General features: G+C 56.2%; 8 protein-coding genes across 8 annotated transcripts; 3 read left to right on the top strand and 5 right to left on the bottom strand.

The window, feature by feature from the left end:
* Positions 1-2,796: 2,796 nt before the first annotated feature.
* E0L32_003117 (uncharacterized protein) lies at positions 2,797-5,812 on the top strand (the record flags this gene model as incomplete). The annotated part of the gene is made up of 2 exons (XM_031137382.1): positions 2,797-3,026; positions 3,121-5,812. 2 exons carry the CDS (start codon positions 2,797-2,799, stop codon positions 5,810-5,812), a joined length of 2,922 nt encoding a protein of 973 aa, XP_030999185.1.
* Positions 5,813-7,013: 1,201 nt separating this feature from the next.
* Positions 7,014-7,775, bottom strand: E0L32_003116 (uncharacterized protein; the record flags this gene model as incomplete). Its single annotated transcript, XM_031137381.1, has 2 exons — positions 7,014-7,431; positions 7,573-7,775. The coding sequence occupies 2 exons, from the start codon at positions 7,773-7,775 to the stop codon at positions 7,014-7,016; spliced, it is 621 nt and encodes a 206-aa protein (XP_030999184.1).
* A 929-nt stretch (positions 7,776-8,704) lies between these two features.
* On the bottom strand, positions 8,705-11,686 carry E0L32_003115 (uncharacterized protein; the record flags this gene model as incomplete). Its single annotated transcript, XM_031137380.1, has 1 exon — positions 8,705-11,686. One exon carries the CDS (start codon positions 11,684-11,686, stop codon positions 8,705-8,707), a length of 2,982 nt encoding a protein of 993 aa, XP_030999183.1.
* Positions 11,687-13,170: 1,484 nt separating this feature from the next.
* Positions 13,171-15,732, top strand: E0L32_003114 (uncharacterized protein; the record flags this gene model as incomplete). Its single annotated transcript, XM_031137379.1, has 1 exon — positions 13,171-15,732. The coding sequence occupies one exon, from the start codon at positions 13,171-13,173 to the stop codon at positions 15,730-15,732; it is 2,562 nt and encodes an 853-aa protein (XP_030999182.1).
* Positions 15,733-17,438: 1,706 nt separating this feature from the next.
* On the bottom strand, positions 17,439-18,644 carry E0L32_003113 (uncharacterized protein; the record flags this gene model as incomplete). The annotated part of the gene is made up of 1 exon (XM_031137378.1): positions 17,439-18,644. The coding sequence occupies one exon, from the start codon at positions 18,642-18,644 to the stop codon at positions 17,439-17,441; it is 1,206 nt and encodes a 401-aa protein (XP_030999181.1).
* A 72-nt stretch (positions 18,645-18,716) lies between these two features.
* On the bottom strand, positions 18,717-20,728 carry E0L32_003112 (uncharacterized protein; the record flags this gene model as incomplete). Its single annotated transcript, XM_031137377.1, has 2 exons — positions 18,717-19,582; positions 19,651-20,728. 2 exons carry the CDS (start codon positions 20,726-20,728, stop codon positions 18,717-18,719), a joined length of 1,944 nt encoding a protein of 647 aa, XP_030999180.1.
* A 2,070-nt stretch (positions 20,729-22,798) lies between these two features.
* Positions 22,799-23,254, top strand: E0L32_003111 (uncharacterized protein; the record flags this gene model as incomplete). The annotated part of the gene is made up of 1 exon (XM_031137376.1): positions 22,799-23,254. The coding sequence occupies one exon, from the start codon at positions 22,799-22,801 to the stop codon at positions 23,252-23,254; it is 456 nt and encodes a 151-aa protein (XP_030999179.1).
* A 304-nt stretch (positions 23,255-23,558) lies between these two features.
* On the bottom strand, positions 23,559-24,822 carry E0L32_003110 (uncharacterized protein; the record flags this gene model as incomplete). Its single annotated transcript, XM_031137375.1, has 3 exons — positions 23,559-24,216; positions 24,267-24,591; positions 24,639-24,822. The coding sequence occupies 3 exons, from the start codon at positions 24,820-24,822 to the stop codon at positions 23,559-23,561; spliced, it is 1,167 nt and encodes a 388-aa protein (XP_030999178.1).
* Between the last annotated feature and the right edge of the window lie 189 nt (positions 24,823-25,011).

Raw genomic sequence — 25,011 nt, 5'->3', positions numbered from 1 at the left:
GCTCGAGGGTCAGCGAGGGGCGGCGGCAGGAAGGATCAACAACGTTGCAAATAGTGGCACGTTTACGGCGTAGTCAGAGATGCGAAGGTGGATCACTGACCACAGTACTTGTACAAGCTAAGGTATGGTAGTGTATTGTACAAGTAAGGTAGTGTTGCTTGACCTCACTGTGCATCGGCGCGAGGCACATGCATGGACGTGGTGCAGCGTGCGTGGAGAAGGAAGGAGCAGCCAGTCGTGTTGTTGTGTACTTGTACAACCACCTGTGCTGTGCCTGCTGTATGGGTACTGCAAAGTCAGCAGATTCGTATCGCCGATGTAAGCACAATCTCCAAGTCTCACCAGCTTCCCGAGATCTCAGAAGAAGAAGCAGAGACAATGAAAGCAGTCGTCGATAACAGCACAGCGCATCTCATCTCGCCTCAGCGAGTGCACAGGTGGGCGAATCCTCCAAGATCATAGGGCGGCGACGACCCAGGAGAATTTGCCCAAATACCCGCCAGGAGCCTTCAGATTGCGTGGTACCCGTGCGCTGGTCGGTTGGTGCTATTCCAGGCAGAAGGCGTCATTAGCTTCAATTTACTGGAGATCAGCGCTGAAAGTGTCCCCACCGACTATCTGAGTCTCGCCCGACGGGCGGTGGGAAGGCCCGGGGTTTTTTTGTGAGACCAGATACTAGGTGGAAAATGGACCGAGTTGAGCCCATGTTAGCCAAAGTCAAATCACAGGAAGAATGAATGCCTATTTATCCTCGAGAGAGGCGTCATCAGGTTTCTGATCTGACTGTGAAACAGAAGAGTTAGAAGACCGACTCGCGATCTCGATAACGTCTCGACAATTGGCTCGGCCTTGTCTGTCTAAGGTACGTACAGGTTCCTCGTGCACATGTGAAAATTTTCCGAGGTGATGCAGAGGCTCAGGACGGGGTCGAGGAGGCAAAAGACCTCTCCAAGGCTAGACCTTATCTATCCAAGCCTGCGACTCTTGAGCTAGCAGCAGATGGGAAACGCGTACACATGTGATTTTGCCATCTCTTGGAAAAGGCCGCCAAACAGCCGCCAAAAACGCCATCAAATATAAAGTCACAAATGCTTTGTTAGCAGGCGGCGGTCGGGAGCATAGGTCATAGGTCGCACAGAGACTCTGCCAGCCCAGCCCGTCGTCATGTTTACAACAGGGGTTCATCGTGACTTGTGTGCTGTTTTGTTCCCTTTTTCTCGCGGTTCGGTGCGTGGTCCACTCCCCTGCCCACCCTACTGGCCCCCCTGTGCCCCGTCCCCGGTCCCTGCTCTCAGCGAGCATTTTCTCCCCCACCACCACCCCTGGTCCTCGCTGGCCCGGTGGATCCTAGCCCGGTACTCCAATGGCCCCTGCGGAACCCCTAACCACTAACGGGTCGACCACTTTTTTTCTCGCTGCGTAGTGGCCCAGGTCCCAACCGTCCAGTCCAGTTTTCTCGGGCTTCGCGCTTTTTCTCTCTCTCTGGGCTGCTCCGTCCCTGACTGACTGAGGTACCCTGCTCGTACTGTGCGGCCCCTATTAAGCTATTAGTGTAGTGTGCGGGTGGGTTTGGTAACCGAGCAGCAGCAGCAGCACCCATACCAGCCTGCACCTCTGCACCCGTCACGCAACAACGAGACAGGTCTCCAGCTGGCTTTGTGTTGGCTTCAACCTCTCTTCTCCGTGCTCCGTATTCTTCGACTCTGCTTCCCCTCTTCCCTTGTCTTCCTCATCCCGAAGCTAGCGACGTCAATTCCCATGAACCCTCACTGTTGCTGCGAGCGTTGAAGCCCTTGCTGACAGCCTTGTTCTCCTTCCCAGTCTCTCGTTGACCTTTTGTTCCTGATTGTTCCAACGCCCAATAGATTCCTTTTGCGTCAGCCTGTCTTCCTTTGCTCTCGGACACTCCCTGCCCGCCATAGATCGGCCCCTTTCTCACTTCAGCTCATCCGCCTCGACAAATCCTCGCTCTCGTGGCGTCGGGACTCCGTTGCTCTGAGCACGCCCAATCTTGCTGCCCTACCTCGCAGTAACCATCTCCGCAGAGTGCGACCGGATACTCATCTGTACTACGATTAATCTGCTGCGGTCTGATGAATACCTAAAGCTCAGCTTGGTATCGGGTCTTGCTGTAAGTGGGAAAAGCTCTTCTTGCTTTCTTTGTCTTGCTTTAGGATGCTCTGGAGCCCTCCTCTTCTTCAAAACGAATGTCGACGCCTGCAACGATAGCCAGTGGATATGCCCTCGCCTCGCCCTTTGTTGCCTACTACCCGGCCGAGCCAGACACAACCGCTAGTCCTACAAAGAGGAGCACATCTCGGATTTTGTCATCATCAAGCCGCTACGATCTTGGGAACTAGTTGTTGTGCCGTTGCGTATGCTTAGTCTCACAAGGATGGCGCTCTGAGCACGCTCGCCTTTTTGTCCCTGGAGATTTCTAGAGGGTGTTCGGCGACAGGACGCGGGAAGCTGCATGTCGAGTGAGATACAGAGAAACCTTGCTAACTCTGGGGCGCTTCATTTATGCAGTCAACCGATAGCTCGCGCGTCATAAGTTAATCGCCTTATTGACAGGCAGCAAAAGAAGGGGGGTGGGAGAAACCACAGGCCACCCACGTCGTGTTTAGCCGGTCGCACAACAAGCCCAGCCTCGTATTCCACCACACCTGAACGTTTGTCCCGTTCGTCCTCCCCGATCGAATCTCACCACCACTACCTCTGCTTCGTTGCAGGCGTAGATATCGTCACCGGCTGTGCCCTGATCTTCGTCGGCCAAGCCGCCGACCTCGATCCTACATGCCTAAGTTCCCGGTACCTTTCGGCAGGCGGCGATCCACCGCTGACAGTCTCGATAATGGCGCCGTAGCCGAGCCGACCTTTCGAGTGCTCGACCGGAACGAGGTTTCCAATGGCAAGTCCTTTGACGGCGGTGCCAGGATGGCGGCAAAGGGGCATGCTCTGGCCAGAGCGAGCGTCTCGAACATCTCAGTCGAGGACAACATCTTTGCCAACCTGAACACGAATCGGTAAGCCGGCGCCATTTCCCTTGGTTGTTGTCCACAGGCCTCGCTGGCGGGACGGCCTGGGCTCGGTCAGGTGGTTTGCTAATCATAGTCACAGCGGCAGCGGCTCATCCAACACCACAAAGACCATGTCGACGGATAATTCGTCGCGGTACAGCAACGCTTCCACGGCCCCCTCATCAACCGATGCGAGGGAACAGGAGGATGCGAAGGGAGGTATGAGGAGAAGCCAAACGGACATGCCGTTACCCCCGCTGCCCAAGTCGAGCTCCAACTTCCTGAAGGCGGCGGGCAGGACCTTTTCATTTGGGGGTCAGAAGAAGAACAATGTACCACCACCGGCGCCCCTTGTGGAGGAGCCCATTCCTCCCGTGCCCGCGACACCTCAGAGCTACGTCAACAGCGGCAGGTCGCGAGCAACCACCGAGTCGACTACGAGCACCGCAACCCCTCCCAGGCTGGACGAGGAGTTTAACATGGACATGGGCGGAGACTTTGGCAAGATGTTGACCTTCGACAAGAGGCAGAGTGTCATGACTCTGCGGGGAGACGACCCTGCTGCACGACAGGCCTTAGCGCCCCGATCACTGACTGGGAACCGGCTAGCCCAGCCGGCGCCGTTGCAGATTGACAAATCTTCCCGCATCGAGCCCTCTCCATTTTCTTGGGGAAGCCACCACTCCAACGACCAATTGCTCAACAGAAGCCCGACCTATGACTCGCCCACCAATGAAAACGCTCCTCCAGTGCCCAGACACGCGTCTCCAGCCGGTGATCGGCCACAGATTCCCATCTCGGCATCAGACGGTGGTATTTTGAAGAGGGCGAGTGCGATCATGGGCCGGCGACGTTCGGCCACAGAATCTGGGGATGGTGATGACGAGGATTCGAGGCTACTAAAGGACCTCTCCGCTGCCAGTAGGTTCCTGGCCAGTGGGCCACCACCCGTGCCGAGCCACTCAGGTCGGTACAGACGAGACGAGGACTCGTTCAGCAGTACCCCTAGCTGGCGACAGGTCTCGTCCGAGTCCCGGCTCACGAGTACGTCGGTTGCTGCAGGCGAGGAAGACAACTTGTTTAGTACGAGCCGCCCAACCTCGAACCGCTCGACTCCTCAGCGCACGATCCCTCGCAAGCCCGCTCCGCAGAAGCAGCAGCCGCAGCAGCACAAGGTGATGACCCCGGCCGAGTTTGAGCGTTACAGGCAGGACAAAGAACGGCAGGGTGCCAGGTCAGAAGCTGCATCCTCGGAGCACGGTGATGACCGTGATGAAGATGACGAGGACCACTACGAGGATGACGAAGATGAGATTGAAAAGACAAAGCAAGCAGCGAAACAGAGGCGGAAGCAGGAAGCCCACATGGCCGTGTATCGACAGCAGATGATGAAGGTCACGGGAGAGACCGGCTCGGCAGGGCCATCAGCGTCGCGACCCTCTATGCAGACATCGTTCAGCACGCCGAACCTGCCGAATATGGTCTCCAACATGGGCCCCTCGCCCAAGGACACCTCGGAAGGCTCCGAGGAGGACGAGGAGGTGCCTCTGGCGATCTTGGCCGCGCATGGTTTCCCAAACAAGAACCGCCCGCCCACCAGATTGACCACCATGATGTCGAACCCCAACCTTCGGGAAACGGCGCAGCAACCTAGCTACCAACGTCCCGGATCAGCCATGGGCGAAGCCGGAGGTAGCTCTCGCCTGCCCGCCTTCGCCCGGAAGCTGCCCCAAGATCCCTTCCTGGGAGCAGGACTGGTCAACGGGCCGCCGCGGGAGAGCCTGGCTTTCGGCGCGGGTGCTCCGGCGGCTGTGCCCCAGGCCGGTCCCGCTCCCCCGGGTGGTCTGGTCGGCGTGATTGCGAACGAGGAGCGGTCGCGGGCACTCCGGAGAGGGAGCCCCAACATTGAGGCTAACAAGCCCTTGCCTTCGATGGGCACCCAGCAGTTCGATCCCATGGCCGGCATCCCGCCTCAGATGATGTACCCGCAGATGCAAGGCATGGGCAACCCCATGATGCTCACGCCTGGCGACCAGGCACAGATCCAGATGAACCAGCAGATGCAGCAGTTCATGCAGATGCAGATGCAGTTCATGCAGATGATGGCCACCAACGGTAGCGGCGGCCAGGCGCAGCAGCCACCCCAGGGACGACCCATGAGCCACATGCCTACGGCCTCGATGGGCAGCATGGGCAGCATGGGCCCTCCGATGCTTCCTCAGATGGGCGGTATGGGTATGGGCCAGGGCATGGGAATGGGCATGGGCCCCGGCCCCGGCCCCGACATGATGCGCCACTCCTTTATGGACACCGGGTCCGTGGCTGACATGCCCATGGGTCGTCAGAACGACTACGGCCGCACGATGAGCATGGTCCAGCCCAGCTCGGCTTCCTGGATCCAGCCCCAGGGTGCGGGCTACGCGCCCTCCATCCGGGTCGTCGGCGCCAACGGATACGCGCCGTCGATTGCGCCCTCGGAGCGGAGCAACGTCGGCCTGCCTGGCCGCTACCGCCCCGTGTCTCAGGCGCCGCCTCCCTCGGCCGGCGGCGCCGGCGAGCACTCGCGCAAGTCGTCGCTCATGTCGGGCGGGCTGGGCGGCGGCCTGGACCAGCCGCCGCAGCAGCGCAAGGCGAGCCCGTCGACGTCGCCGCTCAACAGGTCCAACAACGCGTCGGACGACGAGGACGACGAGCAAGGGTGGGCGGCGATGAAGGCCAAGCGGGAGAAGAAGCGGTCGCTGTGGAGGACCAAGAAGGACATTGACAGCGACATCGGGGCGCTGATCAGCTAAATGACAGACGAGACGGACAAGACGTGAGACGTGTGTTTGCTGTCGGCGATGAGCCTTCTCTTTTTTTTGCTTATCTGTCCACCACCAGGTTGGGATGGATGGATGGATGGATGGATGGGGATTCTAATTTCATTCTCTTTTTTATTTATTTTTTGCATTGGGCGGAGTCTTTTTTGACGACACTCTCCGCACATTAGACTGGCGACTGACGGTGGTGTGGAAGAAGAAAGAGACAGAAAGAATGGAAAGAAGAGAAGAGAAGGGAAGGGAGCCTGTTTTGCTGTACATTTTACTGTGAGGAGACGGGGGGAGTGGTTTGGGAAGCTGTTCCCCCCTCCCTCCATCGTTACATATGGCGCGTTACTCGATCTTTTTTTTGCTGAAACCATGGAGGAGGAAGAGGAGGAGGAGGAGGAGAGTGCAAAGAGAAAGATTCTGGAAAGTCATCATTTCTACAGAATGGCGGGAAAATGGCAGCACGTGTCTTGGGGATCTCTCTGTCTCTCTCTCTCTCTCTTTCTACTTTCTAAACCTCTTTTTTTAGTTTCTGTTTAATTGGGATAGGGTTGGATGGACGAAGGAGAGGAGCAATGTTTAATCTCTGCAGAAATCATCATAAAAGAGCAAGGGAGAGAGAGAGAGATGGGGCGTGAGCACGAGCGAGAGCGAGGGGAAGGGCAACGGCTTTTTGTCTCTAGACAGAACTGGAATGCCCTTCATCATCTGAGCAGCTACGTACGCAACAATCTAATAGTCGTTTTACTGCACACTGGACTCTTCTTATGCCATACTTTGAGGCCATGATGATGAGCGAGGACTCGGAAACAACGAGTGAAGACAACACGACACTTACACTCCCTTCGTCATTGTCACGGATGATTGCGGATTGTGAAATACACCTTTTTTTTTTTTTTTTTTGCCATCTTTTGTCCAATTTTCGGAACTGGATAGCCCTCTACGTCTAGACATGTGGGTGAGTCCCAGAGCTAATTGCCCAGGCAGACATGGTCATCGTCACCCGCACTGCGATATGCTGGTTGATATCCAAGCATCTACGCTTCTATCTCGCCTCCGCAAACCAAGATCAAGTCCAGCAGCAATTCTTCTCAGAGGCTTCTCTCTTGTTCCCGTCCTGCTCGATGGACTTTCTCCAAAGCAAAAAGATCTAGCCTCCCCTTGCTCCCCTTTTCCCAACACTCCTTCACTCCATCTTGCCCGCCGCCCACTCCCTCCTCTTGACGCCCATCTCGACGGCCGCGAGCCCCCAGTCCTCGCCGTGGTTGTGGCCGCCCGGCGCCACGCCGGCGCGGGCCTTGGCCTGCTCGTCGGTCAGGACGGTCAGCACGCCAAAGATCACCGGCACGCCCGTGTCGAGCTGCACGCGCATGAGGCCCTGCGAGACCGAGTCGGAGATGTACTCGAAGTGCATGGTCTCGCCCTTGATGAGCACGCCGATGGCGATGATGGCGTCGAAGGGCCCTCCCGCCGCGGCCGCGGAGGACGATTCCTTCGGGAGGGAGGTCAGGTCCGTCGTCGAGCCGCCGAGGAGGTCGCCTGCCGAGAGGGAGGGGGCGCCGCCCGAGAAGGAGGAGGACTGGACTTGGGAGGCGGAGTAGAGGCTGCGCGCGTGAACAGGGTCGTCAGCTGGGGAAGAGCTCACACACAGGCTACAAGCAAGGACGGACGAGGAAGTGGCATCATGTCATGGAATGGAATGTGTGAATGTATGCGGGGGGGGAGGGAGAGAGAGAGAGACGAACCGCTGGACGGCGATGGGCAGCTCCCAGGACCCCGGGACCGAGGTGACGACGACGTTGGCGTCCGGGACGCCGCACTCGGCGAGCTTGGCGCGGGCGCCGGCCAGCAGGGGCTCGATGATGGTCTCGTTCCAGCGGGCGTGGACGATGCCGATGCGCAGGCCGGAGCCGTCGTGGTGCTGCGGGGCGGGGCCCTTGGTGTGCATTGTCTCTATATTTGGCGCGCGGGGGAGCGGCGGCGGAGGCGGGGAGAGCCGGAGGTGGTGTTTTGGTGACGGGGGGCGGAGTTGGAAGGAGGGCGGTATGTTCTTCTCAATTGGGGAGAAGATTACGTTGTAGTGGAAGTGCGTGAGAGAGATAGAGGGTGTATGAACTGGTGGTGCGAGGACGACTGGAGCTTTGTGTTATGACGAAGATGGAGGGGCAGGAACGTCCGGGGTTGCTTGCTTCCAAAGGGTTCCTGGCGCTAGGAGCTTCGATCTGGCCAATCAAGAGCTTTACCGTGGGGCAGAATTGACCTACACCATCACAGGCAACTTACCACCAAATACAAACACAAGTCTCTCATCCTCGGCTTCTATGAGCATTGTGTCGCCCAGTCAGGCCAGTCCAAGCGGCAGAGGTCCACGTAAAAGCACTCAATAAGAGAACGTCTAGATTATGTTACAAAGTTGGCCATAGCACAAGTGGACACGTCCTTGTTCGATGGCCCAACTGGCCCGTAAGCTGTGAGACAATGCATCTTCTTCGACAAGAGGATCAAGATGTGAGCCTACATGCACTCTCTCTGCAAGGATGATATAAAAGTTTCATCAAATACTTCCATTGTATCTTCGCACCCTCTACACCGGGTCCTCCCAAGATGTACACATATGTACACGCCAAAACGAACCCAGTATCTATACAAACTCCCAGCCCAGGATCAACACCACCCATTACCATGTAACAAACACACACACACACACCCCCATCCCTTCCACATACACTCACTCACACCAGACATGCAACAAAGGGAAGAAAAGGCCGCCGGCCCATCAGCCGCGGACGACGACAAATAGCAGAGAAGAGAAAGCCTGGCACAATCCACCAAAACCCGGGTATCCCATCCACAACCGCCCACACACTCACATACCCTTCAAGCATCAAAGCAGATACTAATAGTCCCAACCTCGGCCTCGGCCCTCGGCTTCCGCGCATACCCCCTCAGCACGCGGAACCCGGCGCCCACGCGCCGCCCCTCCTCGACGACGGCGTGCACGCCCTCGACGCCGCCCTTGCCCGCCTCGCCCTGCGCCGCCCCGGACGCCACAATGTCCGACAGCCGCAGCTCGCCCGCCACCTTCTCCACCTCGGCGCGCAGCATCCACCGCTCCCAGCTCCAGCCGGCCGCCAGCCCCGTCACGGCCGCCACGTGGTCCGCCGACCCGGACACCATGGCCTCGAGGTCGACCGTGCGGACCGGGTTCCCGCACGAGTCGCGCGCCACGGGCAGCAGCTTGTTGAGGGCCGACGCCGGCTTGGGCCCGACGGGCAGGCACGTCCACGCGCGGCGCGCGCCCTCGAACCCGGCGCGGTGCAGCCGGCTGAGGAACATGCGCGTCGGGCTCGGGTCGTAGCCGAGCGTCTTGAGCGCGAAGCCGAACTCGACGCCCTTGGCGTTGCCCAGGGGCCCCGCGTTGACGATGTCGGCGTCGAGCACGCTGAACTCGATGAAGCCGCCCGGCTTGAGCACGCGCATGCACTCGCGCAGGCACGTCTCCCACTCGTCCTCGCCGTTCTCCCCCACCAGCTTGAGGATCGAGTGCAGCTCCGCCGCGCGCACCAGGTCGAACTGGTTGTCGGCGAAGGGGAGCTTGGTCAGCCGCTGCACGGCCACCTGCCGGTGGTTGGGAGGGCCGCGGATGTTGGCGTTGGACAGCTGCCGGATGGCCTTGGTCGTGACCGTGTAGATCTTGGTGTTGGGGTACTGCAGCGCCACGTGCCACGCCCAGTCGCAGGCGGCCTGGCCGCCGAGGTCGAGGATGCGGGCGCGGTCGCGCGTCAGGCCGTCCGGCCCGGGAGCCATGCGGGAGACGCGCGCGAGCCGCTTGTGCACGGGCGAGGCGATGAGCCGGCCGCCGTTGAGCAGCTTCATCGAGGCCACGTGCCACGTCGACATGTGCATCTGCGCCAGGGCGTCGGCCTCCTTGTCGGCGCGGATCTTGGCCGGGTCGTCCACGATGACGTCGTCGCCGCGGACCACGTTGGCGCTCATGCGCTTCTTGGCGGACTGGGGCACGACCGTCAGCTGGTACTTGCCCAGGAGCTGGTTGCGGTGTGCCTCGAGAAGCGAGACGCGCTGCGCCTGGAGAGCCTCGAAGCGTGCCAGCTTGTGGACAAAGACGTCGTTGGGGTGGGCCCGGACGGTGAAGTCGGTGAATGCACGATAGTAAGCCGATTCCTGGCGGGCCAGCTTGGAAGGCAGGCCACGGGGGACAGAAGCCGCGATGGCAGCGTCCGAGAAGCGTACCATCTTCTTGGGGGCGACCTCGGCCTTGGTAGGCTCGGCCTTGGTAGGCTCGTCCTTGGGTGGGGGAGTCGGGCGCTCCTGCTTAGCCTCAGGGACCTCCTTCTGAGTCGCAGCTACAGCGCGGTCCTCGTGCTCAGCCTCAGTAAACCCAGTGAGGTACGATCGCTGGGCCACCAACCACATCTCAGTTCGGTCGAGGTGTGAGAGAGCCACCTTTTGTTGCTTTCGAGCATACTCGGGATCGTAGTCAACCACGATCTCGGTGGCAGTGATCTCCTCGATAGGGGACGAGGCCCCATCATGAAGGGTGACAGATGAGCCGCTGGGCTGCGTGGATGCTGCCCGCGGCGTGACAGGGACGTGGATAGCGGTGAGTGGTTCTTCCCTCTCGGGCTCCTCAGCCTCAACCACTTGCTCGACAGGAAGTACGGAGAAGTGGCCGGTCTCCATGTGAAGGGGGCGAGGAGGCGGGGGCGGAAGGGCAGGAGCATTCTCGGTCGTCCAGGGAAGCTTGTAAAACTGCTCGGCTGTCGTCGAGGTGGGAGGAGCGACTTCATCAGCGGGAGTCTGGCCGGGTAGGTGCCAAGTGCTGCGGGTCCGGGGTGACAGGCCGGAGAAGAAGCCGCCGGGTGAGGGGATGTCTAGCTGGGTCAGGCCAGCCAGTGAGCGTGCCTGAGCTGGCGAGAGGATGGCTGAACCTTGTTGCAGGTTGGTGATGAGGCGAGGGGCGACAGGGCGCGTTTGTGTCATCTCAGCCTGAGGGACCTCAATGACCTGCTCCTCCCGTGGCTCGTTCAGATCAATGTCCGAAGAAGAACTGGAAAGTGCGCGAAGAGTTGCCAACGCGCCGGGCTGCAGCTGCACGCCGGACCAGTCTCCGCTGTCCTGGTCCTCAGCGCCGATCACGGGCGTGGGCGGAGCGGACATCTGGGCCATCTGGTCGGAGGTGAGACTGCCGTCGAGAGATGGCGGTGCCGAAATCGTCGGGACCCCGAGTGATTGCTGCGCCTGCATGAAGGAATACATAGCCGGCGACATGGCAACCTGGGCAGGTGGCGTGGGAGGTACTGGGGAGGTGATAGACTTCTTGGCGTCAAAAGCCCCCTTGGAGCTCTCGCGTTCAGCGGGAATGACCAGAGGGGGCAGGGCATTCGGTGCCGGCTTCGCTGCCGATCTCCTGATGCTGTGCTGTCTGCCGATGCTCGAAGTCCTCGCCATCGACCGGCGGTCGTCCTCCTCGTCAGACACGTCGTACAGATCGTCAAAATCAGTCACGTCAGTCATGGTGCTGGCTCGCCTCCAGGGGGCGGAGGAAGAAGAGGGAGAGCTGCTCTCGTCGGCGGATGCCGTCGACGGCGAGGAAGGCAGGATCGGGGCGGCGAGGAAGTGGAAGCCGCGCGGGGTCGGGAAGTGATCGCTCAGGGGAGACAGCCACTGCTCGATCTTGGCATTGGACTGTCCGCGGGCTCTCCTCGCACCTGCACCGTGGCTGCTGGCCATGTCGTCGTGGTCCTCCTCGATTATGGTATTAAGTTGCCGTCCCTTCCTCCGGCCAGCCGGTGGGGAGGGCGGGCGATAAGTAGCGTTTGACAGGACCAGGTCGGCCATTTTTGGAAAGGCAGGTTTTGTGTGAGTCCGGCTTCGGTGGTCGTAAAAAGGTCACGATAAGCACATAGTAGCACTGAAATAAACTGCGTCGGTCTCTGGGAGTAAGACTGGCTGACTAGGTGACGACCTGCGTCGGGCGAAAGCAAGGCAAGGAAACAAGGAAGTAAGTGTTCAAAACGACAGGAATGGTTCGATCAACGAACCGTCTATTCTTGTGCTGGCGCAGGAGGCGTGGAGAAGAGAATTAGGAGAAGGGAAAGGGAGGGCCCGGCAATGGCAACCGGGGGACGGATATAGTTTTAATAAACAAGACAATATGGGAGAGGCTGTACCTGTAGACGAGGGAGGGTAACACTGCGCGTGCGACGGTGGCGGCAGCAGCCAATATGCGAGCGGCTAACAGGACTGGCAAGACTGTGTGCGCCATCGATGTCCGGACGTCTCTGTCCATCTGCGTCCATCTCTGGCCCATGCTGAGATGCTGAGATGGAGGCGGGCGGCAGTAGGGATGTGACGGGAGCGATGACTTGCTGCAGGCCTCGACTCGCATGGCCCTCCGGACGCACTACCACGCAGTAGTTTCTTGTGGGACATGTCGTCGTCCGCCACTTGGGGGAGAGACCACCCAGGATGCCTGGCCATTTCGGGAATCCAACACCTATCGAGGGTCGCCCAACATGGACACATCAGAAGAGACGTGCATGCGTACGCCGTAGAGGAGGGTAGGAGAAACAGAAGAAACAGCCAGTTCAGCACCACCGGACCAATCACGGCCGCAGGAGGCCTTGTTTAATTTTAGCACGGCGGAGGGCGAGGCCATGCGTCGCCAATGGATGGCGCGCGCCAACTCATCGAGCAGGATGATGAGATGGTGTGGTCCTCCTCTATGGACAACCCCAGGGTAAACTTAGTATGTGGAGCTGTTTCTGCCCGACCGCACCGCCTTTCGGTCCACCCCTAAGTCCCGGCGGCCCCCTACCTTGGACCAAACGTATCGATCGGGGAATTGAGAAGGATAGTGTAAATGAAATCGGAGATGTTTATAACACCTCCTAGTTGAGTTTCTTCTCTTTCGTCAATCTCTTCCACTGTGCGACTTGTTCCCGTTGTCGCTAAGAAATCTCCCCTCGAAATGATCCAGAGATAGAAGGCCTCAGGCAAAAATCAGTGCAGTTCCAACAAAGAGCCAAAGCGGTCAGCACGAGTAGATACCTAGGCAGGCAGAAAAGAGTAAAAGGGCCTCTTTGTGTCTCTCTCTCCTCCTCCTCTTCGCACTCCCAACACATCCGGTTTTCTTGTGGCCGTGTCTCTTGTTTCAGCTGCTTCCCTGCCGGCACAAAGATGCGAACTATGCTCAACTCTGTGCTCCGGCAGCTGACTATTTCCAAGTAAAGCGACGGGACCAACGCGCTATTCTGGGCCTTTGGCAGTATCTGGTCCTCCCTGCAATCATTTCATCCACCTCCCGCCGCTCCATTCCAGCGATGCCCTGCAGATTGGCTATGTCTTCCAAGCGCAAGGCCACCTCGGCCGTCGATGATGCTAGCAAGGCACACAGGGCCTCTAGAGACTCCACCCCGGGGCTAGCCTCGCAGCGCCGCCGTGTTGGCGATGCCAAGGACGACTCTTGGGAGCCGGATGAACAGCCCAATGTGCTCGATACCGTCATCGCTCAGAACACCCAGAAATTCGATATCAGTGCTTTCCCATATCTCCTTCCGCCAGGGATTGTGGATGTAGCTTCGCGCGACTTCCAGCCCGAACAGAAGCGAGACTTCACCGCCCTCAGGCTCAAGCCTGATCACCACAATCGGCCGTTGCTGATTGACGGTTGGGGGAAACTTATCCTTGAAAGCTTCCATCCCCTCGCGCCCAAGGTACAAGACTTTCTGATCACGGTTGCCGAGCCATTATCACGCCCAACATTCATGCACGAGTATCGCCTTGCAACCCACAGTCTTTACGCGGCCGTCTCAATTGGCCTCAGCTCAGACGACGTCATCAATACGCTCGGCCGATTCCTCAAGACCGAAATGCCACCGAATGTCGCTGAATATGTTCGGCATTGCGGCAGGAGTTATGGCAAGGTGAAGATGGTCTTGAGGGATAGTAAATATTACGTTGAGACCGCGGACCTCGATGTGCTGCAGATGCTGCTCAAGGATCCCATCATCGGTCCGTGCCGAGTCCAGACCGTCGAAAATATCACTACTGCAAGCGCCCCGACCATGGCGGGGCTTGCCATCGCCGGAACCAAAGAGGCTGCCGGCTTGCGTGAAGCTGCAGGTTTAGACATGGAAGAATCGAAGCGACCCCAGACAGGGCAGAGGGCAACCACGACGAACGAGGTGTACAATGTATTGGCCGAAGATGATGGCGATAATGACTATAGTGAACAAGATGTCGTCCACGCATTCCAGATTCAAGATGACAAGGTCAGCAAGGTTGCAGAGCGGTGTCTGGCATTACACTATCCTGCACTCGAGGAGTACGATTTTCGGAACGACTACATCAATGCCAACCTCGAGATCGACCTGCGACCGGGAACCCAGATTCGGCCTTATCAAGAGAAGAGTCTCAGCAAGATGTTCGGCAATGGTCGTGCCAAGAGTGGTGTCATCGTCCTGCCTTGTGGAGCCGGGAAAACTCTAGTTGGCGTCACCGCAGCATGTACCATCAAAAAGGGAGTGATCGTACTGGCCACCAGCAACATGTCAGTCATACAATGGAGAAATGAGTTTCTAAAATGGTCCAACATCGATCCGGATAGTATCGCCATCTTCTCCTCGGATAAGAAGTCGGTCTTTACTGGAAACACAGGAGTCATCATCACCACCTACTCAATGGTGACAAATTCGCGAGAACGTGCTTATGAGTCGGCTAAGATGATGAAATTCCTTCAGGGTCGGGAATGGGGCCTTATGCTTCTAGATGAAGTCCATGTCGTCCCTGCCCAAATGTTTCGAAGAGTTATCGGTTCCCTCAAATGCCATTCTAAGCTTGGTCTAACTGCTACACTCCTCCGAGAAGACGACAGGATTGAAGATCTGAATTTTTTGATCGGGCCTAAGCTCTACGAGGCCAACTGGATGGAGCTATCAGAGCAGGGGCATATTGCCAAGGTCCAATGCGCCGAGGTATGGTGTCCTATGCCAACTGAGTTCTATGAGCAGTACTTGAATGCTGGAGTACGAGCCCGATCACTATTCTGTGTCATGAACCCACAGAAGTTCCAGGCTTGTCAATACCTAATACGGTACCATGAGAGCCGTGGTGATAAAATTATTGTCTTCTCAGACAATGTTTACGCCCTTGAAATCTACGCAAAGAAGTTGATGAAGCCATATCTCTATGGCGGCACCAGCAACACCGAACGACAGGAAGTCCTGGATTTTTTCCAAAACTCCCCACAGTGCAGTACTCTCTTCCTCTCTAAAATCGGCGATACATCCCTCGACCTCCCTGAGGCAACTTGCCTTATCCAGATCTCTGCACAGTATGGCTCCCGCCGCCAAGAAGCCCAACGCCTCGGCCGGATTTTGCGAGCCACACGGCGAAAAGACGAGGGTTTCAACGCCTTCTTCTACTCGCTCGTGTCCAAGGATACGAACGAGATGGTCTTCTCGTCCAAGCGGCAGGCCTTTCTTGTGGATCAGGGCTACTCCTTCAAGATCATCACTGAGTTAAAGGACATGGACAAAATGCCCGACTTGGAATTTGGCACGCCCCAATCCAGGCGCGAGCTTCTGTCCAAAGTTCTTGGCGATGCCGAGAGCAAGGCGTGGAAGGATGAAGAGAAGGAGAGCGCGGGCCTCCAGGCGGATGGGAACATGTTCTACGGCCCTGACGGCAAGCCGATGCGCAAGGCACCCAGGTCGGCGAAGAGAACGGCGAGCGCCTTGACGGATCTCGGTGGTGGGCAGGGCATGGCTTACGTCGAGCAGGACAGAAGTGCCAACAAGTCAATCAAGAAGAAGAAGGCCCCGCAAAGTGCTTTCTTCCGAAAAGTTGCAAGAGAAGAGGAGAGGCGACGAAAGTTGCCTTGAGGAAGAGCGAAGCGGAACACACACCATGGCATGAGCAACTTGGTGGCCGGGGCCACAAGCGGCAATTTCATGCCCGTAACTCACAAGTCTCGGTGGCCTTACCCACATATGCTAGGTATCATTGATCATTTATGAAATCAACAGGAGCCCGTGCACTTCCCTTTGGGCGCCGAGCCATACTAACAGACCGTTGTTTGTAACCTAATCTAACTCTGTGATGATAGGGTGGGTCTTGTTGGTTCTGACCGCACCGCCCTTTAGGTTCACCCCTAAGGGCCGGCGGAGAATTAGACACCTCAACGAATAGAATTCGATTGATCCAGCCCTTAGTTGACAGATGGAGACGCAGGCAAGACAGGGGGAAGAATGGTGTGGGTGTGGGGACCAGCATTGCCAATATCGAGACTGCATTTCATCACCCCTCAGCCAATCGCAGGCCAGTTCACCCCGGCCCCGGCTGGGCGCTTAAGCGCTCGCCGCCTCTCTTGCCGCTGCCACTGGGCGTCAACGCTCGTCGGCTGGTCGGCTGCTCATTGAATCCTTGAATCGAGGCATTCCCAAACAAAAGAGAGGGCTCAGCTCATACTGCGTTACCTAGACATAAGGTGAGAAGATGCAAGCAAGACATTGGGCGAGACGGGTCCAGCCTACCCTACTCAGGCACACCGTAGACAATGCATCCGACGAGACCCGTCGCTTATCATCCCACAGTCTGGGATATCGAGTCATACCCGAGATTCGTAGCTGCATGACACTTTCCCGAACATGAAAATCAAAGCGAAACAAAACGAGTCTGCCGAGCAGTGGCCCGCGGATCAGCAGATCCATAAACACTGGGCCAATAACCAAGGTGTTGGTTTGCTCGTGAGACTCATGCCTAGTGTGAAGCCGAGCACCGGAAAACGGAAACGCTTTCTTAGCGAAGGGCACTTCTTGATCCGTGCACACTGCACTGCACACGTAATGAATGTCCTCTCTCGTCTCGATATTCACAAGGACACCTGCAGAACATGCATCCATACTGTACAATTATCCTAGACCATAATATTACTCTTCAACTACAAACTCCTGTAGACACGCCTATTCCTATGAAGTTGTCTTTGTTGTGCCCGCATTGGCGGAAAGTAGGAAAAGGCCCTCCCAGCATAGCACTGGGCCAAGCTGAAGAAGTGTGCTGCTCTCAGCTATGCCATGGCCGATGCGGTCACGGAACAGGGCAGGGAGTGGCTACGCTATAATATATTATATACCCAAGGCACGGATTTCATTCGAGTCTTGCAATCGTTCAAAAAGAGGCTTCGGCGTGGCGTCAGACCTCCGCTACTGACGAGAAAGCTGGCTGCTGTATTTTCCCCCGTCTGCAGACCGAGCACAACATGTCTACTCTATGAGGAGTCCAGGACGTCACAGATGAAGACTTTGGGGTCAATCTGAAGTGGATGACTAGTGTAAGTATGATACATGAGTCTGTCATCGCCGGTTGAGCTCATCCGATCTTGGTCAGCTCTTCTGACCCATATGGCCGGTTCACTTCACTTCTTGTCGTCACTGCCCATCAAACATGCGTTCTGGAAGTTTGATAGCCAGAATCTTGGCTCTTATTGTACTGTGCATTAGTGATGATTTGGGGACCACAACATGGATCCTTCATGTTTAGCTGGCTGCTATCCTACAATATCGGCCTCGCTCTCACGCCCGAGGCCATCTCAAACTTCCTTGAAGATACCATTCCTACTGTACCACCGTTGCAACTGTTGTTCTGCCTCGACGCGGTGGGGGTGATCCTCTCGAAGCGTCGCTTTCTCCACCCTGGCCACATGTTCTAGAAGCTCTATGGCCTCTCTAATCTGCCCTCTCTGATATAGGGCACATGCAAGCATGTGCTGTGATCCTAGTCGGTCTGGATGTCCCTCTTGTAGTGTCTGAGCCCGTATATTGACCGCATGCTCCAGCAGCTTGATTGCTTCTTCCACTTGTCCATCCTCAAGATAGGCCCTCCCAAGCTCGTGCTGTGATATTAGTCGGTTTGGATGTTCCTCTTGTAGTGTCTGAGCCCGTATATTGACCGCATGCTCCAGCAGCTTGATTGCTTCTTCCACTTGTCCATCCTCAAGATAGGCCCTCCCAAGCTCGTGCTGTGATATTAGTCGGTTTGGATGTTCCTCTTGTAGTGTCTGAGCCCGTATATTGACCGCATGCTCCAGCAGCTTGATTGCTTCTTCCACTTGTCCATCCTCAAGATAGGCCCTCCCAAGCTCGTGCTGTGATCCTAGTCGGTCTGGATGCTCCTCTTGTAGTGTTTGAGCCCGTATATTGACCACATGCTCCAGCAGCTTGATTGCTTCTTCTACTTGTCCATTCTTAAGATAGGCGCTCCCGAGCTCGTGCTGTGATGCTAGTCGGTTTGGATGCTCCTCTTGTAGTGTTTGAGCCCGTATATTGACCACATGCTCTAGGATCTCGATCGCTTGTGCTGTTTGCCCATTACCTATACATGCCATGGCAAGGACATGTTGTGAAGTGAGAACTTTTGAGTCATCGGATGCCAAATTCCCTTTCCGGACAGCCACCACCTGGCGAAGTACTTGGCAGGCCTCAGGATAGTGCCCATCAACTTGCAAGCAGCGACCAACCCAAAATCCCAAATGGCATCCTTCCGGGTCCAGGTCGGCCTGAGCGGTGAATAGGGTTTTCAGGGCATGGGGCAATAGTTGTCTCCATCTATCGCGATTCTCCCATTCGTCGTCTGGAAATATCTGGTCGAGATGAGAGATCGTATTGGGTAGTGAGTAACCGGATACTTCGTTATGTCGTGTCCGGGCCCATGCATGCGTCACCATGTGCACCAGTGTGTGCATATCAAAGACGTCTCTCTCTTCTCGCTCAACCAAGAAGCTATACCCGCGAAGCATCCCGATGGCTTGCACCAGGTCCTGTCGTGGAGCTCTTGGAAAGATGAAAAGGGGAATCCCCTTGGGTTCAATCTATGCTAGAAACGTGAGAAGTCTAGCAGCAAGCTCGTTGGTCTCGGAGATCTGTCGGAAAGACACAAGCAAAGTAGTGGCCACAGCATTGTCGCTTTCCTTGTATCTTGTGTCGTCGTAGAAATGGTTGCTGATCAGCTGCACCGCATCCGTATTGTCGAAGAGGTCGAGGTACGTCGCGATGCTTATCTGATTCTCGTTGATGTAGGCAGCGGCTTGGGTTATCGCCAGAGGGAGATTGGTGAGCCTCTGAAGAAGAGACTCTGTAGCCTCTTCGTTTCGGTTGAGCTCTGAGCTAGAAGTCTTCTTGCCCAGGTGCTCCCGGGCTTCTTGATCTGACATCCCCAATACTGGAATGATGTTCTCCGCACATTGAGCTGCTGCACTTGCCACTTGTCGTGACCGTGTAGTAAACAACATCAAGCCGCTCTCGCTTTGTGGGAGATGCTTTTTAATGCACTCGGTAACTTCGTCTGACCCAAAAAGCAGGGACTTGTCATCCGCGTTATCCACGATCAGCAGCCATCTGCCTGCCCTCTCCGAGCTGAGATAGTCCTGAATGATAGCTTTCGGATCCTTGCTATCCGAATCTTTGAGTCCACTTTGCTTCATGATCAGGCGGCAAGATTGTTCGAAGCTGGGCATGCTCAAAGCGGATAACCAGAAAACAGAGCGGTCTTGCATGTTGTCTCTCACATAGACTGCTAGTTGCAACGCAATTTGCGTCTTGCCCACACCTGCTAGCCCCACCAGGGCTATCTTGCCATTGTCATTGTCGAAGAGCTTGGTTTGGAGTTCATTGAGAATCTGAGTACGTCCCACAAAGCGCGGGTTCACTGGCAGGGGAACACAGAAGACCACAGTTTCTAAGTATGATAGGTTGGCATTAGCGTCCAAAACTGTATTTCGAGTTTGGTAGAGGTGTCAGACTAACTGGTCGTGACCACGGCAGGTTGTGCTGTGGAGAGTTCTGCTGTGACAGTAGAGGACGAGGGTGCAGGGGCTGGAATGGTCTGTAGGTTTGACGGCACCCATTCTCCCAGAAAAGCCTTCATACAAGATGCTGCCGTGGCTGCGGCATACCGCTGCCAGCCTTTGGTCTTGTGGCTATCTGCGTAGTCGCAGGCGCCTTTGATGACCACGCAGGGGAAGACATCCCACACTCCGGCACTCTCCATCTCGAATGCAATTACTTTCTCGTCCTCGACAATGATGTCACGATGGAAGCTTGATTTCATGACCATGTCGCCCGAGGCGATGAGCCCGATGTGAACTCTAGGTTGCACGTCTGGCTGCTGCAGACGCCGACGCTTGACCAGCGGCTGAGCGCATCCGCCTTCATCACACGATTTGCCATCGGTGGCATGACGGTATCCTGTCGGAAATAGTCTGTCATTTTCAAACCCCGGATAATCAGCGTCAAGTTTCGGCTCAGTCTTGAAACGCGACAGCTGCTCGAGCATAGCCTGCCGCAGTTCCCGACCCGGCCGCACGCCTTTGAGCATCCGTAAAAAGGTTCGTATCTCCTGATTAGGCCTTCCCAGGTTATCCATCACAGTTGCCTTGCGCTTGAAGCCCTCAGGCTGCATACGACCATGGTCGTACTCCACAACACCGTTGCTGATGATCACATCTCCAAGGACTATCTCGTCAACTCTGCTTGTTGAGTCGCTCCTGGGGAAAGGAACGGCGGCGCAGACCCCCACGACAAGGGCAAGCCTGATGTTTGGGAAGCTCAGGCGGCAATTCGTTGCGACCACGGCGCCATTAACCTTGCCCTCGTCTGGCATATATGCGAGGACAACATTGTGGCGGTGGATGGTGCCGGTGATGTAGTAGTTCGAATCACCAGGCGCCTTGTCGTATGTAATCCCGTCCTTCTTCCAATGGTGATCGAAGACATGGTCGACAGCGTCTGCTTCGAGGGTGAGGGCGCAAAGGATGGCAATCTCGAAATCATTGCGCGACGCTGGGCGGTGTGGCCGTTGGTCGAGACGTGATGGCAAGTCCATTTTTCGTTTAACAGATAGCAGCCGCCATACACTTCAACAGATCTATCAAGAAGACAAAGCGAAGGATGAATACAACAAGAACTGTGTCTGGACGACGTTTCCGTGTGCATCGCTGCCTGAAGTGACCGCCCAACACAGCCGCCGGCCCCCACCACCTTGAGCACCGCTCAGCCTTGTCGTTCTGCAGGTGGCTCATCTCTACATTCCTCATTGGACAACTTTCCGAGCGGGGTAAGATTACTCTGCCGAAGCTGAAAGAGCGCCGCACACCTCGCAGCACAGGACAGAGTCGGTGATGATGTGGACAGGTTGGGCGGATTATGAAACAGTACGACTGTAACTGGACTAGATTTCAAGACAAATGCTACGATTTCAGCCAGTCCACACTAGTGGACCTAGTGGGCCTTACAGTTGTCCAGATCATTATCTATACTCTCCTACTCGGCATCAATTGCTGTCTGAGTAGTTACACTTCATGACGGTATGCTATACACTGTATATATGCAACAACCTGAGAGAGACACTCACGTTTGGCCTCGTGTAGCAAGCGGTCTTTAGCAAAGTACTTCAATTGCATGGAAAACTTCGGTCATTTCCTCAACTTTGGAGAGCAACAGTCTAGTGAACTAAGGACCGGCGATAGAGTTGAAGGCTAACTTGAGATCGCTCTCGCAATCATAAGTAAGCGGCAGAGGGGGAGAAGATAGGGACTGAGCTTAAAGCCCATAACAAATGTTAGCAGTGCAATGATGAATATTCTCTTCACTTCTAGCTAGATGGTATTTTGTTTAATGTCAAGTCTCAACTCGGCAGCCTAAGCACTATATACTTCACAACTCGCAAAGTTGATTCAATCCGCCAACCATATGTTTGGGCTACGACGTATCACAAATTCTCTTGTGTTCTAGTTTTTGGGAGGTGAAAGTGCTACGATGCTTATGAGAACTAGGTATATATAGTAGATCTAGTTTACCATACGTTCTAGGAAACATGTCCAGCTCTACAGATCTACTTTACCACATTCAACCTAATTCCAGAGGGTCCAGCAACTCTTATCATGAGGTAACATAACGATACGAAGCTAATTGCTCATCCTATAGTTATATCCATTTATAATAGTCACCCAAATCAGTGATGTTCCAAACGTTAAAGCAACCTGTCAGAGAGTCGTATAACAAACGGAAATCTACTAATTGCTACATACCTGAGGTGTTCGGACCATCAATAACGACCAATCTCGAGTTTGCCTGCGGAGGTCAATAGACGTCACCAGCGGTGTCGGCTACGCAAGTGTCGTCCAACAATATGGCATTGAATGGAATTACTACGGCGGACAACTTGCTTGGAGCTAAGACCGAATGGTTGTGCCGAATCGCGCCCCGCCATCCCAATTACATCGCCGGCAGAACCCCGCAGGTCGCTGTTGCTGCTGGCTCTATCAGCATTTCTTATCTGTTATCACTACCCAAAAAGGAGGGGCAGTTCCATGTTTTGCCATTGCTGCGCGCGCCTACACCATCACCACTCTTGGATTGAACTCGATTATCCTCTTAGACCCGACCGGCACGAGAACCTTGAAGGCCCGGCTATTGGGATTTTGCAATATCACATCGCACACACATGGCTGACGTAGAGCAGCCCGAGCACGCCGAGCCTCAGAGCAGGCACGTTGTCTACTGCGGTGGTATGTCGTTCCTCTTCCCATCCCACTTTCATCATGTCCTCTCAGCCACATCTTCCAAGAAACCTTGCCTTTCGTAGGCAATTGTTCACACAACAAACCTGAACTAATATCTCTCTCTCTACATAGTCTGCTCCTTACCTCCAGAGGTACTACTCCCCCAGGTTCCCCAAGCAAACCAAATCCCAGACGATGTCCTAACACCACCTTTCCTCCCTCTCAGTACTGCGAATATGGCGGCACCGTCAAGAAATGCCAGGACTGGCTAGAGAAGAACCAGCCAGAGATGTACGCACGGATATGGTCAGCAGGTTAGCATCCCCTCAACCCCTCCTCAAACCACCCCTGGGCTCCCAAACCCCCATCCCCACGACGTCCGTCGCTAATTCATGCTTGTTCCTTCCCTCCCCCTCGCAACAGAAGCCCTCGAAGCCGCGACAGCCTCCCTCTCCGTCGAAGCCCAGAAGCGCGCCGCCAAGGACGCCCAGAAGAAGACGGCCAAGGCCGAGGCCGCCGAAGCCAAGAAGGCCGACCAGCGCGCCCACAGCATGGTCACGGTCAAGCGCATCGAGCGCAACAAGCGCAAGTTCGTCACCTCCGTCTCCGGGCTCGAGGCCTTCGGGCTCGACCTCAAGAAGGTCGCCAAGGAGTTTGGCAAGAAGTTCGCCACGGGCTCCTCGGTGACCAAGGTGCCCAGCGGCGGCGAGGAGATCGTCGTCCAGGGCGACGTCAGCGGCGAGATCGAGGAGCTGCTGCTCGAGAAGTACAAGGAGATACCCGAGGACAACATCGAGCTGGTTGAGGACAAGAAGAAGAAGAGCTCGAGCGCCGCGCCGCCGGCGTGAGGGGGAGAGACACCCTCGAGACATGAGGTCGGGGAAGCTTCTCTTTAATGTCACAAAACTAAACATATGAATTAGAACGAGCAAAAACTTTCCATACTTGGACATGTATAATCATCTGACTTCTACCCTGTCAGGTTTCATGAGTTTAGGAACAAGAACCGAAAAACTTATTGCAACCGACAAAAGCACCGAATTCCATAAACGCCACACTTTAAACGCCACCCCGTGAACCATGATCAAGTATGCACATTATGCCGTATGTGCCCACCCGTTTATACAGTAGTTGTTTGTGAATGACCCACCATCAATCTCTCTTTCGGAGCACTCTACCCGACCTAGTCGTAGCAGGTGCTGCTGCTGCTGCCGTCTTGGGCGCGGCGGCCTTCCTCGTGGTCGCACTGGTGACGCCCTTCTTGATAGTGCTCATAACGGTCGTCTTCTTCGTCGCCGCGGCCGCATTCCTGGACGCCGCGGTAGCTGCAGTAGCTGCCGTCCGCTTCCGCACCACCGTGGCCGTGCTACCATCACTCGACTCGCTGACGCCGCTAGCCCTCCGCGTTGCTCGTGTGGTGGTAGTGGTCTTCGGTGTTGCTGCGGCGGCAGCTCCACGCCTCGCCCGAGTGGCAGCCGTGCCAGAGGTGGCCGAGCTGGCCGTGGACGAGGTCGTCGCCTTCCTCGTGGTGGCGGCGGCGCGCGTCGAGCGCGCCTTCTCGACCATGTTGCTCAGGAGGCTGGTGGCCGCGGCGGCCTGCTTGACCGGGGACACGGGGCGTGCGATCTGGGACTTGGCGGGCGACGCGGGCCGCGGCGGGGGTCTCATGCGCGAGTTGGAGGACGTAGGTGAGAGGACCTGTGCCGGGGTCGGCGCGTTCTCCGGCCCCGGGTGGCCGCGGGCTCTCTTTTGGGGCTTGGCCATGTTTGCGTCTTGGTTCTCCTTGTCGCCGCCGCCGTCAAGTTCCTCGCTGTGATGATGTTAGAAGCATATTCACTGAAGATGGGGGGCAATAATTACCTTCGTCGCTTCGGTGGCCGTCCCGGTCCGCGTGTTGCCGGTGCGGGAGCAGCCTTGGCAGCAGCAGCATGACGCGCTGGTGCATAGTCCTTCTCGGGGACCGGTGGAGGCCTGGAGATGAGCGCGGCAGTTGCCGCCGAAGAGGTGGCGGAAGGTTTGTTGTTTTGGTCGTTTGAGTATTTGTCCAGCAGGTCGCCCATCTTGGCCTTGCGGAGGGCCATGGGGATACGGTTGACGCGTATCTCGATGCGTGTTCGGAGGCCCTGGGCCTGAAGGTTATACTGCGCTCGCAATTTGCGAGCACGTTCTGTGACTGGAGGGCACTCTGTCAGCATCAGATCATCACGATAGACCCCGGTACGTGATGCCTACTTTCGAGCTGGAGGTTGTCGATGAGAGCCTGCTTCTGGCCGAGCGTGATGCCGACCTTCCTCTTCTTCCTCGGACTCTCCGAAGGGCTGCCGGACTTGGTAGGCACTGTTTGACCGGCCATATTAGGCGCGTCTTCCGTCGTCGACTGGTCTGACTTTCTCTTCCTTCCGCGTGGAGGTGCCATTGTTATAGATATCCCTCTCGTGAATTCGAGGCTGATTTTTGTAGAATTGACTCTCGTCAATTGGTGTCCTTTGGATAATGGATCGTGAGTGTCGAGCTGGAGACTTGGATTCTGAAGGTGATATGCAGATATGCAAGCTTGATGAAATGCAGAGGATGTCGTCAAATGGGTGCTTGTTGATGCGCTCTG

The sequence above is a fragment of the Thyridium curvatum genome (genome assembly GCF_004353045.1).
Source record: "Thyridium curvatum strain D216 chromosome Unknown NODE_13_length_580902_cov_83.771903, whole genome shotgun sequence".
Classification (NCBI taxonomy): domain Eukaryota; kingdom Fungi; phylum Ascomycota; class Sordariomycetes; order Thyridiales; family Thyridiaceae; genus Thyridium; species Thyridium curvatum.
Note: the sequence above shows the minus strand (reverse complement) of the source record. Positions and strands in the feature narration are given on the sequence as shown.